This window comes from Saccopteryx leptura, chromosome 1 (genome assembly GCF_036850995.1).
Source record: "Saccopteryx leptura isolate mSacLep1 chromosome 1, mSacLep1_pri_phased_curated, whole genome shotgun sequence".
NCBI classification, from domain to species: Eukaryota; Metazoa; Chordata; class Mammalia; order Chiroptera; family Emballonuridae; genus Saccopteryx; species Saccopteryx leptura.
Genome location: NC_089503.1, coordinates 220,547,867 through 220,565,882, shown reverse-complemented (window position 1 = coordinate 220,565,882; position 18,016 = coordinate 220,547,867). Strand labels below are relative to the sequence as shown.

The 18,016-nt window shown below is 40.5% G+C and overlaps 1 protein-coding gene across 5 annotated transcripts in view; it reads right to left on the bottom strand.

Annotated features, from left to right (window-relative positions):
- ARFIP1 (ADP ribosylation factor interacting protein 1) overlaps nt 1-18,016 on the bottom strand; it is a 108,957-nt gene that overhangs the window by 16,084 nt on the left and 74,857 nt on the right. The window contains exon 10 of one of the 5 annotated variants that reach the window (XM_066386562.1): nt 7,516-7,633. The exons of the other annotated variants lie outside the window; for them this stretch is intronic. Within the exon in view, the coding sequence (XP_066242659.1) occupies nt 7,516-7,633 (118 nt within the window). The remainder of the gene's footprint in view (nt 1-7,515; nt 7,634-18,016) is intronic. 5 annotated transcript variants of the gene reach the window in all.

Here is an 18,016-nt window from a genome sequence, read left to right as displayed (position 1 = left end):
CCAAAACAATCTTGAGAAAGGAACAAAGTTGGAGGAATCATGCTACCTGATACCAAACTAAACTACAAGGCCACAGAATCAAAACAGCATGGAATAAAACAGACAAATAGATCAATGAAACAGAAATAGAGAGCCCAGAAACCAACCCACACCTTTATAGTCAAATGGAGGCAAAACATACAATGGGGTGAAGATAGTCTATTCAATAAATGTTGGTAGCAATATTGGACAGATGTGTGCAAAATAATGAAACCAGACCACCTTCTTAAAGCATACACAAGAATAAACTCAGAACAAATTTAAGACTTAAATGTTAGACTCACTACCATAAGAATCCTAGAAGAAAATACATACAGGCAGTAAAATTTCAGATATTTCTCATAGCACTATTTTTTCTGATACATCTACTCAAGCAAGGGAAACAATAAATAATCAATCAAACGGGACTATAAAAAACTAAAAACTTTGTGCACAGCAAAGGAAACCATCAACAAAATGAAAAGACAGCTCACTGAAAGGGGGAACACATTCTCTGATACATCTGATAAGGGGTTAATATGCAAAATTTATAAAGAACTTATAAAACTCAACAGCAAAAATCCAAACAATCTAATTAAAAATGGGCAAAGGACTTGAATAGACAGGTCTTTTCTAAATAGAGGTATCCATATATCTGGAAACCCAAAGAAAAACATTAGTCCTATTTATTTATTTTATTGGGGGAAGGGCATTTTCTGAAGTGAGAAGCAGGGAGGCAGAGAGACAGACACCTGCATGCGCCCAACTGAGATCCACTTGGCATGTCCACTAGGGGGCGATGCTCTGCCCATTTGGGGTGTTGCTCCGTTGCATCCGGAGCAATTCTAGCGTCTGAGGTGGAAGCCATGAAGCCAACCTCAGTGCCTGGGCCTAACTTTGCTCCAATGGAGCCTTGGCTGTGGGAAGGGAAGAGAGAGATAGAGAAGAAGGAGAGGGGGAAGGGTGGAGAAGCAGATGGGTGCTTCTCCTGTGTGCCCTGACCAGGAATCGAACCCAGGACATCCACACGCTGGGCCAATGCTTTACCACTAAGCCAACCAGCCAGGGCTGGTAGTCCTATTTATTTTTAAGGCTAGATACTAGCTCCTATTTTAGAGACTTAATAACTTCAACTGAAAGTTTGTGTACCAGTTTTTGAACCAACCCATTAATTCAGCACTTTAAAAGGTTTTCACACTAGTAGCCTACCTATATCACAAAGTAATATTCCACCTTGCTCCATTATTTGGCCTTTCTTGTTTTTCCATTTTGGATGATCCATGGCTCCTGGAGTTACTGAGCAATTCAGGGGCTTCTGGATGTTTAGTGTGAAGCTCAAATTTTCTTTCTTTCTTATTTTTTCTTAAGATTTTATTTATTTTAGAGAGGGGAGAGACAGAGAGCGAGAGAGAGAGAGAGAGAGAGAGAGAGAGAAGGGGGGAGGAGAAGGAAGCATCAATTCCCATATGTGCCTTGACCAGGCAAACCGAGGGTTTTGAACCAGTGACCTCAGCGTTCGAGGTCCATGCTTTAGCCACTGTGTCACCACAGGTGAAGCTCTAATTTTCAAAAATAGGTTCTAGCCAATTACTTTATTGCTCATTGGGTCACAAAAATTCTTTGACTTGAATTTTAATCCCCATGTTTTAGAATTAGAGGAAACAATAAAAGCAGAGTAAAGGATTTGTTTAATGTACTGGATCTCCAGAGAGCTGTCATAACAGTCTAGAAAGTTAGAGAGTCGAAGAGAACAGGGGAAGGGCTTCCGACAATCTTCAGCTAACCCTACAAATGTCAACACAGTCAAGTTCCCTACTCCTTGGGCTAGCTGACGAACCAAACACAGAGACACACCTCTTCTTGTAGCTGAGGAAGGCTTGGTAGCTCATTAACAAAGACTCAAATGAGGTGTGTTAGCTGTGTTTAAAATGGTCCTCCACTCCCCAATGAAACATAATCCCTGGGAAAGCAAGGAAAGAGGGTGCTTTTAGGACTGACTTCCAGTTTGCACAACAAAATGATACAATACCCATTACACAAAAACATTCCCCCAGTAACTGTGAGAAGGTTGATGTGTTGTATTTTTTTTTTTTTTTTTTTTTTTGAGAGAAAGGAAAGGGGAGGAAGAAAGGGGAGAAGGGAGAGAGAAAAGCATCAACTCGCTCCACTTGGTTGTGTCACTGATTGCTTCTCATATGTGCTCTCATCAGGGCTCAAACTGGCGACCTCAGGGGTTGAGCCAGCGCCCACAGGGCCTAGCCAATGACCAGCAACTCTGGTGCTCCAGGATGACACAATATCCACTGTGCGACTAGCCAGGGCGATGTGTCAAGTCTTTAAAAAGTATACATACACTTCAAAGTAGCTCCCTTGAATAAAGAGAGCCTTTGGGGATTCAGAGCTTTTCAATTATAACCATGACAATAAAGTATAAAATTTGTCACTTTAATCTCAGAAGCTATTTTATAGCAAAACAGATAACTTGCCTCATTTTTCTATTAGCACTGATTATGTGTTATCTTAGTACAAATTCTAGTTTTGGGAATATGTCTTCAAAATCAGATACAAATTCAAATAAGAATGAAATTGATTCTTTTATCCAATCAAACCATTGCTAAATGAAAAATAAAGAAGAATTAAAATAAACTAATAAACCAATTCCTAATGTGAATATACTTTCTAAATAAAATGAAGTAAAAAAAAAGCTTGGTTATTTTTTTTTTTTTTTGTATTTTTCTGAAGCTGGAAACGGGGAGAGACAGTCAGACAGACTCCCGCATGCGCCTGACCGGAATCCACCCGGCACGCCCACCAGGGGCGACGCTCTGCCCATCAGGGGGCGATGCTCTGCCCCTCTGGGGCGTCGCTCTGCCACGACCAGAGCCACTCTAGCGCCTGGGGCAGAGGCCAAGGAGCCATCCCCAGTGCCCGGGCCATCTTTGCTCCAATGGAGCCTTGGCTGCGGGAGGGGAAGAGAGAGACAGAGAGGAAGGAGGGAGGGGTGTGGAGAAGCAAATGGGTGCTTCTCCTGTGTGCCCTGGCCGGGAATCGAACCTGGGTCCCCCACACGCCAGGCCGACGCTCTACCGCTGAGCCAACCGGCCAGGGCCTATTTTTGATAAACTAAAAGGTCCCGGTTCGAAAGCCCAGGTCACCAGCTTGAGCAAGGGCTCATCCAGGCCAGCTTGAGCACAGGGTTGCTGGCTTGAGCGCTGGATCATAGACATGACCCCATGGTTGCTGGCTTGAACCCAAAGGTCACTGGCTTAAAGCCCAAGGTCGTTGGCTTGAGCATGGGGTCACTTGCTCTGCTGCAGCCCCCTGGGTCAATGCACGTATGAGAAAGCAATGGATGAACAACTAAGGTGCCGCAATGAAGAACTGATGATTGATGCTTCTCATTTCTCTCCCTTCCTGTCTGTTTGTACCTCTCTGTCCCTCTCTCTGTCAAAAAAAATGTTTTGGTTATTAAATAAATACAAATAATTATCAATTAAAGGGTAATTTATATTAGAATTAATATTAGAAAAGCAGTTACAATATTAATTATTAGAATTAATTTTTTTTTCTTTTTTTTTTAGAGAGGAGAGAGAAGGGAGAGAGAAAGAGACAGAGAGACAGAGAGAGAAGGTGGGGAGGAGCTGGAAGCATCAACTCCCATATGTGCCTTAACCAGGCAAGCCCAGGGTTTCGAACTGGCGACCTCAGCATTTCCAGGTCGATGCTTTATCCACTGTGCCACCACAGGTCAGGCTAGAATTAATATTAATACTAGAATTAATATTAGTAGAAAAGCAGTTACAATACAATTTTAAAGATAAGTAAATTTTGCAATTTTGGTAGTGACTGTGCTGTTGGCACTATATGTGAGCAGTTTTTTTTTTGTTTGTTTTGTTTTTTTACAGAGGCAGAGATAGACAGGGACAGACAGACAGGAACAGAGAGAGATGAGAAGCATCAATCATCAGTTTCTCGTTGCGCGTTGCGACTTCTTTTTTTTTTTTTTTTTTTTTTTTTCCACTTTTCTGAAGCTGGAAACGGGGAGAGACAGTCAGACAGACTCCCGCATGCGCCCGACCGGGATCCACCCGGCACGCCCACCATGGGGCGACGCTCTGCCCATCAGGGGGCGATGCTCTGCCCATCCTGGGCGTCGCCATATTGCGACCAGAGCCACTCTAGCGCCTGGGGCAGAGGCCACAGAGCCATCCCCAGCGCCCAGGCCATCTTTGCTCCAATGGAGCCTTGGCTGCGGGAGGGGAAGAGAGAGACAGAGAGGAAAGTGCGGCGGAGGGGTGGAGAAGCAAATGGGCGCCTCTCCTGTGTGCCCTGGCCAGGAATCGAACCCGGGTCCTCCGCACGCTAGGCCAACGCTCTACCGCTGAGCCAACCGGCCAGGGCATCGTTGCGACTTCTTAGTTGTTCATTGATTGCTTTCTCACATGTGCCTTGACCGCGGGCCTTCAGCAGACCGAGTAGCCCCTTGCTGGAGCCAGCGACCTTGGGTCTAAGCTGGTGAGCTCTTTGCTCAAGCCAGATGAGCCCACGCTCAAGCTGGCGACCTCAGGGTCTCGAACCTGGGTCCTTCCGCATCCCAGTCCGACACTCTATCCACTGTGCCACCACCTGGTCAGGCTATGTGAGCAGTTTTAACAAAACTTAAAAGTATTAAGTTATTTGGGTTGTTTATCAGGTTTACTTTACTAGGTCATTTGGTGTTGTAAAGGTCAGTCTAGGAAAGATTCTGGCTTCTCAAATAGAATTGGTTTAGGCAGAGAGGAAGAAAGTGAGGTGGGGAAAAGATCGAACTTACTTTTAAGGGAAGGGGGAAAAACCAAAATGAGGAAATATTTTAGGGTCATTACACTTTTGAAATTTACTTCTATACTTATACGATCTGACCATAGAAGTGATACGCACACAGAATCAAAGAAACAGCCACGCACTTTCGGTTAACTACTGTGTGATGTAGTGGGTGACACCAACTTCTGTCAGGCACTTTCTACGTGGCAGATAGTATGTTGCCTGAACATCTACTCATACAGTCTTTTATTCTCTCCATGTCACAGTTAAAAAAAGCAGACTCACAAAGTTATGTAACTTGCCTAAGGTTAGACAGCCAGGAAGCAGCTGGGCTGGGATTTGGGGAACTCGGGCATGTATTACTGCATCTAAGACTTATTCCATGTTTTTTCACCTATTCTAATGTGCAATAAATTCCGATATTCATAAGGCAACAAACATTTTATAAAGCTTTTAAAGTTTGGAACAAAAAAGGTATGCCAAACGTTTAAAAGAGGGGTAGAGATGTAGAAAAGATATATTTTAACCTCCTTCCTAATTTTGTCTCTGGCCCTGAAGTTGCATTTAAACATCTTCTGAACAAGGATCTAACACAAGGGTTGGAGGAAATGAAAAAAAAAAAAGTTAATTCTTTCTAAAATTATAAAGATTAATGCAATGTTAAACTTTCATATAATCTTTTCATGGTTACAGAGCAAGGGAAATAACTATAATGAACTATTTACTTATGCATGTCCCAAGTTAGAAAAAATTTAAAATGGCTGTAAGGATCAATAAACTACAACAGAAAAGCAGTGATTTAAAATAGGAGCAAAAGAAGACAGAGGTAACAATTGCAGGCAGAAACGGGATGATGACAAATTTGACAAATTTTCAAAACCTAACATCAGAAACAATTAGAGTAATTCAGAAATACACTAAATCATTGTGAACTCAATTACAAAGAACTTTCATAAAGATCTGCCAAACAATGAGCAACCCAGATCGGACCTCAGCAAAACCACTATAGCAGCATCTGGTGAATGACCTAAAATATAGCACACAATACTGTAATTGTTAAAGGGCAAAACAAACTTCAACAAGGCAGAGACAAGCTGGGGTTTAAAATAGAAACTGGGTAAGAGAAATTTAAGAGGAGGACTGATAGATGATGCCAATTGGATTACCCTGAAAACTTTCTCTTGCCTACACAGCACGTATCAATAGAAGATAAATACCATTTCCAAAATGACTGACTGAAAACCCTGAAGAGAAGTATTACTTTGTAGGCATCAAAACCATAAAAATAGACTATTTTTTTCCAACTGAAATTTACATTGCATGCCTTCTTATCAGAGATGCTGAAGTAATTAAGAAAAAGAGGTAATTTCTACTTAAAAGTTATTAGTTATAGTGTTCTTCAAATAAATTAATGGCTCTGCCAACTACGAATTCCTCTCTTTACACTCAACTATTTAAAAATGTATAATTATGTGCTTTCTCTGCTTATCATTGATCTTTTCTCAGTAAGTAGCGATCAGAAGAGAACAAGCAGAAAAGTATACCTGTCTTAGTCTTTTATTGGGTGTGGGATTTTATTACCTTGTAATAGAGTTGGAAATGCCTGTCATGTCAAAGCAACTACCAGTTGAGAAAGAAAGGCACTATCAAAAATAAGGGTGTGGGCACTGGGAAGGGAGTGAAAAAAGGAAAGACAAATATGAACTACAAGTGGAGGTGGAAGAACAGATTTTATTTTTCTGACTCATTGGGATAGGTTTCAACAAATCACTGACAAGCAGGATAAAAAAAAAAGCATCCTGCAAGGGAAAAAAGGGCTGTCCTCTTTTGAAAAGAAGATAACTGATGAAACATAATCTGTAAACTCCAGGATAGGTCACAGAACTGTGATAATGTCTTATAAATCTCTATTCTACTGTACAGTAAAGGTTTCTTCCCCCTGAGTGAAATTTTCTCTTGCCCTTCTGTTCCACGGTTTACAGGGTTAGCTCCCTCTCCTTCCTCCCTTCTTTCTAAGAGACCTAAGTACACATGACCAATATGGCTTCTGTTATCTCCCATCTTCTTCCTCTGCTATTTTAAGAACCTTGGTGCCTGGCCGGTTTGCTCAGTGGATAGAACGTCGGCCCAGCATGCAGACATCCTGGGTTCGATCCCCAGTCAGGGCACACACGAGAAGTGACCATTTGCTCCTTTTCCCCTCCCTCTCCCCCTTCTTTCTCTCTTCCTTTCTCGCAGCCAGTGGCTTGGATGATCTGAGCATCAGCCTCAGGCATTGAGGATAGTTTTGCTGATTCTAGCTTTGGCCCCAGATGGGGGCTGCCGGGTGGATCTTGGTGGGGGTACATGTGGGAGTCTGTCTATCTCCCCTCCTATCACTGGGGGAAAAAAGGAACCTATGTGGAGCAGCATTATAGCTTCATTTCACTTAACTAAAAGCAGGACTGTGGAGTCAGATCTAGATTTGGTCTGGCTGGGCGACTTTGGGCAAGTTATTTAAGCTCTCTGAACCTCAGCATTGTCATCTGTACACCAGTATATGATCATCCAGATCACAGATTATAGAGACATATATAGATGTTATATAAGTACTTTTAGAGAGTTTCCTCCATATACACACAACTCAAAGATCAGCGTCTAGCAATCCATTTACTGTAAGAAGGGAGGCTCTACAGATGTATCCACAAAGCTTACCTCCAGTGGAAGAAACAGACCAGCAGGCATTCACAGCACAGATTATGAAATATGCTTTAAGTTGAGTAGGCACTGGGCATATAGTAATAAACAGAGGAGGAAAGAAACTTCCAAGTTGCTAGAGGAAATATTAAGTAAGATAAATCATTCAAGTTAGCATCTAGGCTCCTAATTCAAAATTAATTCAGGTACAGAAGAGTAATTAAGAAACTAGGTATTTTCTTTCATCAATTAGGTGACCCTGTTCTCACTAGCCTTTGTACATTGGACAACAGGGACTTACAGTTAAACCAATGGCCCATTCACACTCATCTTTTACATTCACAAAATAGCTTTCCTTCATAATTATGGTTTTCTGTATTATATCCTGGAAAACTAACATTTTAAGAACCCTATCTCTTATACAATTTACAACATTATGGTCTTATGCATGTAACAACTATTTATAAACTTAATGGAAAAGTTTTATTAAAATTTATGATAAAGCCATTATTCTTCTTTTATAAAATCCATAAACAGTATGTTCTGCTTTAAGATGAGAAAATTTAACAAAGTTTACAAATCATTTAAACATATGACCCTGAGTTTCTTTAAGAATGTTTTTTCCTGACTTTTAGCCACCAATGCTCATGTTACGCATTCTTGTGTGGTCCTGCTTAAGTCAGACTGCCACCTAGCCTAGCAGGTCCTTCTAGCCCACAATAATGTTAATCACATTCTGCTTTTCTTCTTTTTCATGCTTAATTCAGCATTTTGCATGTAACAGATTTTACTAAATGTTCTCCATTAGGCGGTAAGCTGCTTGTCAGCACAAAGTTTGTCATAATGTCTTTATACAGCATTTTTATTAATTTATTAAAAAAAGATTTTATTCATTTTAGAGAGGAGAGAAGAAGAGAGAGAAGAGGAAGAGGAGCAGGAAGCATTAACTCCCTATGTGCCTTGGCCTGGCAAGCCCAGGGTTTCGAACTGGCGACTTCAGCGTTCCAGTTCAACACTTTATCCACTGTGCGACCACAGGTCAGACTACACAGCATTTTTAGAATTAGGAATTAAAATAGTCCAAACCAAGCACCTTAAAAACTATATTAAATTTTAGAAAAGTATCTTTTGAACACTCAAAGACAGAAATAACAACAGAAAATTGAATGTTATAAGGTTTAAGAACAATAAAGGAGAAACCTAGTTATCAAATGATTTTTTTAATCTAACAAAGTGTAGATGAGTCATGGAAGGAATCTCAATCTCTCTCTCTATATATATAATATACACACACAAACATATTTACGTGTATATATAGGCAACACGAAAGTGCTGAGTCATTACTGAGAGAACTTTAAGGAAAGGTTAAAAAAAATACAAAGTCAAATTCTTAAAACACTGCTAGTGTCTTCTAAGATTTTATTCAGAAATACTAACTAAAGGTTTTATTTTTAAGTAAACTGAAGAAACTATAACTACCAAGAGCTAAAAAAAAAAAAAAAAAAAAGTGCAGTAATGCTACTGCCACCAAAACCAATGCAGATTATTAGTGATTTGTTCAAGTTTTACAGTGATCACTTAAAAACTCAGCTTTATTACAAAACCTGACAAACTGACTTGGGTCATACCCAAAGTTGCCAAAATATATATGTGGAATGTGGATCTGAGACAGGTATTAACCATTTCATAGAACAGATACATCACAGTAGTAATGGTTAAGAAGTAAATTTTTATGAGTGAATACTATTCACTCAAAGTAAAAGGACCAAATAATCCCCTCTCCTCTAACACATACAACAAAAAAATGAAACCCAAACCCTACCCTCCAAATGAGTTAATTGCTCCTGACCAAAAAGGATCAGAAAACACAAGTACCTTATAATTGCAAGAAAAAAAAAAAAAAAAAAAAAAAAGAAACCAAGTCAGCCAGACCAGGCAGTGGCACAGTGGATAGAGTGTTGGATTGGAATGCAAAGGACCCAGGTGCAAAATCCAAGGTCATCGGTTTGAGCGCAGGCTCACCAGCTTGAGCTTGGGGTTGCTGGCTTGAGAATGGGATCAAAGACATGACCCTGTGGTTGCTGGCTTGAGCCCAAGGTCACTAGCTTGAACAAGGAGTCACTTGCTCTGCTCTGCTGTACCCCCCTACCCCGGTCAAGGCACATATGAGAAATCAATCAATGAACAGCTAAGGAGATTAAGGAGCTACAACAAATAATTGATGCTTCTCATCTTTCTCCCTTCCTGTTTGTCCCTGTCTGTCTCTCTCTCTAACACACACACACACACACACACACACACACACACACACACACACAAGTCAAATCTGTAAAAACAGCAATTCATGCTTATACAGCTATTTCTCATGGAAGGTTTTTACATCTTGTCTACAATATACCTCTCCACAAACACTGTATACTGAAAATCTTGGCACAACTGGGCAGACTATATGGATTAACTAGGCATGTTCTCTCTCCCGCATACACTGGTCCACAACTGCATATTAATGAAATGATTCTGGATAACTAAGGGTTGGATTAGTGTTTTTCAACCAGTGTGCCATGAGACATGGTCAGGTGTGCTGTGGGGAAATTGAACATGGGTCCCCAAACTACGGCCCACGGAGGCTATTTATCCGGCCCTCCACCAGCCGCCTCCATCCGAACATAAACATTCCTCTCACAATCCCTCCAGCTATCAGTGACAGGAAGAGTGGAGACACAGGGAACGCTCACTGACAAATCACCTTCTAGGATTCATCCCGACCACTAGCAATGAACCAATAGTAGGCCGCCTCTCATCCACACCCAGGAAGGTCCCCGCTTGGGCTGCCGTGCACTTGTCATTGTGTGGCCGCCGCGAGTAGTTGAAGCTGCTACTCCTCCCCATGGTCCCGATTTCTAATCCTGGTCAGGACTGGAGGTAAATGTTGCCACCACTAGATGAAGCCTCAGCCTCAGCTGGTTATGTCTATCCTGATGGTGTATATAGATATTTGACCTTTTTCTTTTTTTTCTTTTTTTTTTTTTTTTTACAGAGGAGAGGGAGAGACAGAGAAAGGAGAGACAGAGAGAGAGAAGGGGGGAGGAGCTGGAAGCATCAACTCCCATATGTGCCTTGACCAGGCAAGCCCAGGGTTTCAAACCGGCGACCTCAGCATTTCCAGGTCTACGCTTTATCCACTGCGCCACCAGAGGTCAGGCCACCTTTTTCTTTTTAAAAGAGTCCCCCGCAGAGGGTGATATACAATGCATCACAATGCATCACAATGTTATCTAACTTTAAAGCTAAAGTTTGCTGATCTTCCTTTGGACAGTTTTTGGTTATCTGTTGCCAAGGAGTTCCCCATTCTGGCCAACAAAGCTTTTTTGACATTGCTCCCGTTTTCAACCACATATCTATGTGAGCTGAGCTTCTCAAGCTTGACTGCGATAAAAACTAAAAGCAGAGAGAGACTGAGAACTGTTAAGGAAGAGCTTCATGTGTGTCTTTCTACCATTCCTGCCAGGATATCCCTTTTGTGTTCATCGAAACAGGCCCAGGTTTCACACTAAGTGAGTATAAATACATTTAGAAACTATATTATTAACTATATGTATAATATGTACTGTGTTAGAGTGTCATTTTGGTAGGTGGTGTGCCCCAGGATTTTGTAAATGTAAAAAATGTGCCGCAGCTCAAAAAAGGTTGAAAATCACTGGCTTGGATGATGCAAATTTCAAAATCAACCCACAACACAATTCTTTCTGCCTGTTTTCTAAAGAGAGACAGAAGGCAATGCAGACCATGGGCAAATTTTGCCTCCTCTACAAGGGTTTAAAAAAAATTTTAAAGGGACCTATAAGCCAAACCACTGACAGCAGCAAACATGATAGCATACGTGCAAATATTTTCTCATATAAATGAAAGGTAATATATCACACCATTTCAAATCTGTCACTTAAGAATGGAGGGAATTCATGTCCTAGCAAGTTAACTTTTTCTCCTCTGCACCACATAATTGATCATTTGTTTAAAGCTAAGAGAAAAGTTATAGGCTGTATAAACAAATATTAGACTATGATTTAAAAATAGAAATATAATTGTCTCATTTTGAAAAAAGATAAGGCATACTATTTCAAAAACAAAAAAATTCCAGCTGTCCTTATATTCCTTTCTTTTTAGAATTAAATTTTATTCTTTGAATAGGTAGGATCAAAATTTAAAGGCTATAGCTATAAAAAGTATACAATGAGAAACATGTCTTATTTTCACGTCTGTCTCTAACTACTCTGTTCCTTTGATAGGTAACCAATTTTAACTAGTTAATTCTTCCAGTTTTTCTTTATGTCAGCACAAGAATATATATACATTCTTACTTCCTCTCTTACACAAAAGGTATTCTACCATATACACTGCTTTGCACCTTGCTCTTATTTAATAGTATGTTCTGAGGATCTTTTATCAATAACATTCCTATTCTTTTAAAAAAAGATTTTATTTATTGATTTTACCGAGAGAAAACAAGAGGGGGAGGTGAGAAGTAGTTGCTTCACTCTCAATGTTTATTGGTTGCTTGTTGTATGTGCCTTGACCAGGCAAGCCCAGGGTTTCTGCGTTCCAGGTCAGTGCTCTAATCCCTCTATCCACTGCACCACTACAGGCTGGGCCCTATACTTTTTTTTTTTTTTTAACAGCTGTGAAGTATTCCATTATATTAGTGAACCACAGTTTACCAAACTAGTCCTTTACTGCTGAACTGTTGGGTTGTTTCTCATCTTTTGATAGCACAGGCGATGCTGCAATGAATAACCTTGTGCATGTGTCATTTTTTTTCTCGTGTAGGCCCTACCTATCTATGGCAGCTTTATTCACAGCTACTCTACCCAGTCCTCAGGCTGTGGATTCAGTGGCCATCAGCCGACTTTGGTATACTCTAGAGCAGGGGTAGTCAACCTTTTTAGACCTACCGCCCACTTTTGTATCTCTGTTAGTAGTAAAATTGTCTAACTGCCCACCGGTTCCACAGTAATGGTGATTTATAAAGTAGGGAAGTAACTTTACTTTATAAAATTTATAAAGCAGAGTTACAGCAAGTTAAAGCATATAATAATAATTACTTACCAAGTACTTTATGTCAAATTTTTGCTGTTTGGCAGAATAAATCTTTATAAAACAACTTACTATAGTTAAATCTATCTTTTTAAAAGATTTTTATTTATTTATTCATTTTAGAGAGGAGAGCGAGTGAGAGAGAGAAAGACGGGAGGAGCAGGAAGCATCAACTCCCATATGTATCTTGACCAGACAAGTGCAGGGCTTCGAACAGGTGACCTCAGCGTTCCAGGTCGACGCCCTATCCACTGTGCCACCACAGGTCAGGCCAAATCTATCTTTTTATTTATACTTTGGTTGCTCTGCTTCCACCCACCATGAAAGCTGCAATGCCCACTAGAGGGACCAGGTTGACTACCACTGCTCTAGAGATTTTCAACCAGTGTGCCACAAGAATTTTTAAAACATGCACTACCTGACAATTTAGTCAGGGCACTGACCTCTTTTTCCTTAGACTGTCAAAAAAAAAAAAAAAAAGACAATAGCCAACACAACAGCCGCCCCATGTGAATGAATCAAAATGATAACAATTTTTTTTGTCACAATGGCAAAAAACACATTTTTTGGTATGCCACAGGACTTTAGTAATTAGTTTTATGTGTGCCATGAGATGAAAAAGTTTGAAAATCACTGGAATACTCTATTCCCTCTATTTAGAATCTCCTTTCTCCACACATCTTAAGTTAACTTCTGTCCATCTTTTTGTATCTAAGCCCCACTGTCTTCCTCTAGCGAGCCTCCGACAATCCTCCACACCAAGCTGATTCCCCTTTGTATATTTACATGACCCTTCTATTTTCCCTTCACAATACATCACAGCTTGTATTCATGTAATTATCTGGCTAATGCCTATTTCTCTTACTTGACTATAAACTCTTATAAGCTCTACGATGGCAAGACCATTATATTTGTTACCTAAGCCTGAGATTGGCACATAAAATGCAATCAATTAATATTTGCTGAATAAAGAAATAAAATGTCAAAGGTGCTAATTTGTTCTCAGTATTTTACATGTATTTGTTTTACCTTTAAAATATCTCTTCAAACCTTCAGTTCACTGTTTCTACCACCACCATGTTTATCCAAGCTTATTCAGTAGAATCTAAGAGGTTTTACTGAAATCTATGCTCCATATTTCAGTCCTATCATATGCCAAGAATTCTTTTAATGGTTTCCCACTGATATTAAAATTAACTTTTCCTGGACACAGTCTGTAAGGCCTGCATGGTCTGGCCACGTCTTACTTCCTAGTTTTCTCTCTATGCTCTAGCCCAGGGGTCCCCAAACTACGGCCATCAGGCCGCATGCGGCCCCCTGAGGCCATTTATCTGGCCCCCATTGCACTTCCAGAAGGGGCACCTCTTTCATTGATGGTCAGTGAGAGGAGCACAGGATGCATCTGCATCCTGTATGTGGCGGCGCCGCAAAGCGCGGCGTCGCTCACGTGGGACATACAACGTCATGGCTCCGGAAGCGCGTCATATCACTTATTACGGCTAGCAGTGACAAATATGGAACCGGACATTGACCATCTCACTAGCCAAAAGCAGGCTCATAGTTCCCATTGAAATATACTGGTCAGTTTGTTGATTTAAATTTACTTGTTCTTTATTTTAAATATTGTATTTGTTCCTGTTTTGGTTTTTTACTTTAAAATAAGATATGTGCAGTGTTCATAGGGATTTGTTCATAGTTTTTTGGGTTTTTTTTTTTGTTTTTTTTTCTCCTGAAGTTGGAAACGGGGAGGCAGTCAGACAGACTCCCACATGCGCCCGACCGGGACCCACCCAGCACGCCCACCAGGGGGCAATGCTCTGCCCATCTGGGGCATTGCTCTGTTGCAACCAGAGCCATTCTAGTGCCTGAGGCAGAGGCCATGGAGCCGTCCTCAGCGCCTGGGCCAACTTTGCTCCAATGGAGCCTCGGCTGCGGGAAGAGAAGAGACAGACAGAGAGGAAGGAGGGGGGAGGGGTAGAGAAGCAGATGGGTGCTTCTCCTGTGTGCCCTGGCCGGGAATCGAACCCGGGACTCCCGCACGCCAGGCTGATGCTCTACCACTGAGCCAACCGGCCAGGGCCTGTTCATAGTTTTTTTTATAGTCCGGCCCTCCAACAGTCTAAGGGACAGTGAACTGGCCCCCTGTGTAAAAAGTTTGGGGACCCCTGCTCTAGCCACATGTGCTCTATAAGCCCCCCCCCCCCCCACGGCCCTGTCGGGGGCTGTTACACATACAGTACTGTTTGTTCTTCCTACCTGGAATACACCGCTTCTCACTTGACCTAGTTAATGCCCAACATCACTTTCTCATGGAAGCTGGCCCTGACCACTCGTAACTGACCATGTACCCTCCCCTTGAAAGCACTGGTCAGAGCCAAAATTTTATTTATCATCTATATGATATAATATAAAAATATTTTTATATTTTATATATATATTTTTTTATTTGATCCATGTAGCATCTTTTACTAGCCTATAAGCTATTTGAGGGTAGAATTTGTGTTTAGTTTGCTCACTGTGTATCATCACCAATATCTAGAACACTTCCCGGTAAGGTGGGTGGGGACTAAAGTTCTGCCATACCAAATGTGCCTTTGGGGATATTGTTTTTAGGCTGGTTACTAAGTAACAAAAGACTCAGAAAGAAACTCTGACCCACCCACTTACCTGCCTAAAGAAATTCAAATAGAAAAACCTGCTTAAAAGGTGGGAGCATCACCTTACCATCCTAATTAATACACATTCTACATGTGGCAGAAGGCAGAAATCTAGCAAAGTTTGCTTGTTCGACTTCCCTCTGTGTCTCACTGTTTTGGGTGGCCCAGGTAAAAATCTATTTACCACATGTTTGCTCCTTCTCATCTACCTACAGGCTGCCTGCTTTCCCTTTGAAATCCCAGACCCCTGGCCCCCTTCTCCTTTGTCCAAAATGGCCTACAAATCTCAACTGCCCAATGCCCTTGGGTCTCATATTCTTATGAAATCCTGCACATACATCCATAATAAATTTTGGACATTTTCTCCTGTTAATTTGTCTCATGTTTTTGATTATTGGACGAGAGAAGAACTTAGGTGGGAGGAAATTATTTCCCCCCTATTGGCACACAGTATATACTTGAAAAAAGGTTGGTTAAATAAATGGAAGAAAAAAAAAGGACAATAACAATATTAAATTATATCAAATTACATAATGAAATATACTCAGGAATTAAGTCTAGAAGTAAAGTTGCATGGGTAAGGGAATGTTTCATAGGACCCAGATGTGGGTAATCTTATCTGGCACAGTGTTGAGGTTGCTTATTATGCATACACATTTCAATCCACAAATGTTTATTATTATTTTCTTTTATCTAAAGAGTGGTTCTTACACCTATACAACTTAATTTCACTTACCTATAAACAAATACCAATTGTGCCTCCAGAAGTAGAAATAACAAGTCACTGGAATGAATATTTTAAAGGTATCAAGAGTAAGAAGTTGGGGTTCTTTCTTTCGACAATGGGGATAAAGAAATTTCTAGAATGTATCTGCTTGTACAACTTAAGTACATTTAAGGAGGATTAACATATTCCTTAAAATTTGGCAACAAACATCCTTTTTTTCTCCAGAGGTTTATATTTTTTGCTCTCAATGTTTTAGTCAACAAATAGCAGCTTTACCCTCAAGCTTTTCCAAATACAGTGTATTTTTACAAAAATGTACCGTGCTTTGAATATTTTCTACTTGTGTAAAGCCACCGAGTCATCACAACTAGATACAGAGGGGTCTCATGTCACATGAGAAAGTGTACTCCATTGTAGGTGTTTTTGTTTTCTGTGTATTTTCCTCATTCTCCTGACTCACCACTTTATTCATTATATTTTTCTCTGAAAGTTAAATTAATAAGACATATATAAAATAAATCTGTAATATATTAGAAAAGACATCATAAAGTACAAGAATATTTTTGTATTATGATTATATATAAAACATGATGTGAGTGAAAACAAGTTTTTCTTCATCAACCTAAGAATCAGAATGACTAAGATTTTTTTTTTTTTTACAGAGAGAGAGAGTTGGAGAGAGGGATAGACAGGGACAGACAGACAGGAACAGAGATGAGAAGCATCAATCACTAGTTTTTCATTGCGCACTGCGACACCTTAGTTGTTCATTGATTGCTTTCTCATATGTGCCTTGACCACGGGCCTTCAGCAGACCGAGTAACCCCTTGCTCGAGCCAGCGACCTTGGGTCCAAGCTGGTGAGCTTTTGCTCAAACCAGATGAGCCTGCACTCAAGCTGGCGACCTCGGGGTCTTGAACCTGGGTCCTCGGCATCCCAGTCCAACGCTCTATCCACTGCGCCACTGCCTGGTCAGGCATGACTATGATTTTTGGAAAAACAAAACAAAACTTAAAATAATTAAGTCAATCAAATATGTGCCCAGGATAGATCCCAAGTCTGGTCCATCCTTTTATACCCCCCTGTCATCCTTTAAGTCAATGAAATATAACAAGTGGGAAAAACACTGCAAAAAATGATTATAGCTAATTAACTGACATTACCTTAAAGTAAGAATTTTTTTTATTCTCCTTAAAATAAGAATAAAACTAAAAAAAAAAAAAAAAAAGAATAAAACTTATAGGATCTTACCTTTTAATTAAACCCTAAAATGCTTTGTTAAATCTTTGACACATTGAGGGTTCTCTTTTTTTCCTACTACATTAATAACCCTGAAAATTTTATAGATTTAACAGCCCCAAGTTAAATTATAGTCATCTTAAGGGAAACACTAAAGTAATCTTATTACTTTTTTCTCATGTTCTATGTGATTCCAAGCCATATAAAAAGTTGTTTTAAGCCTGACCAGGTGGTGGCGCAGTGGATAGAGCATCGGACTGGGATGCGGAAGGACCCAGGTTCGAGACCCGAGGTCGCCAGCTTGAGCGCGGGCTCATCTGGCTTGAGCAAAAAGCTCACCAGCTTGGACCCAAGGTCCCTGGCTCCAGCAAGGGGTTACTCGGTCTGCTGAAGGCCCGCAGTCAAGGCACATATGAGAAAGCAATCAATGAACAACTAAGAAGTCACAACGCACAACGAAAAACTAATGATTGATGCTTCTCATCTCTCTCCATTCCTGTCTGTCTGTCCCTGTCTATCTCTGCCTCTGTAAAAAAAAAAAAAAAAAAGTTGTTTTAAAATAATAAACATGGGTTGTCACAATGATATGCATTATTTTTCTCTAAGTTTTTGTTTCCTCCTTCTGTGCAAACAGTACACACTGCAGACAACAGAAGCGTTTCTGAGAGTATGCTTCGCTTCCCTACAACAGAGAGTGAGGTCATTGGGACTTGCTCCCTTCTATGCCCTGCTGGTGGACTCTCATTCTCTCTCTCACATGCCTTCAGTGTACCTCTAATCCTGGGAATAAACGCAAACTTGCTAA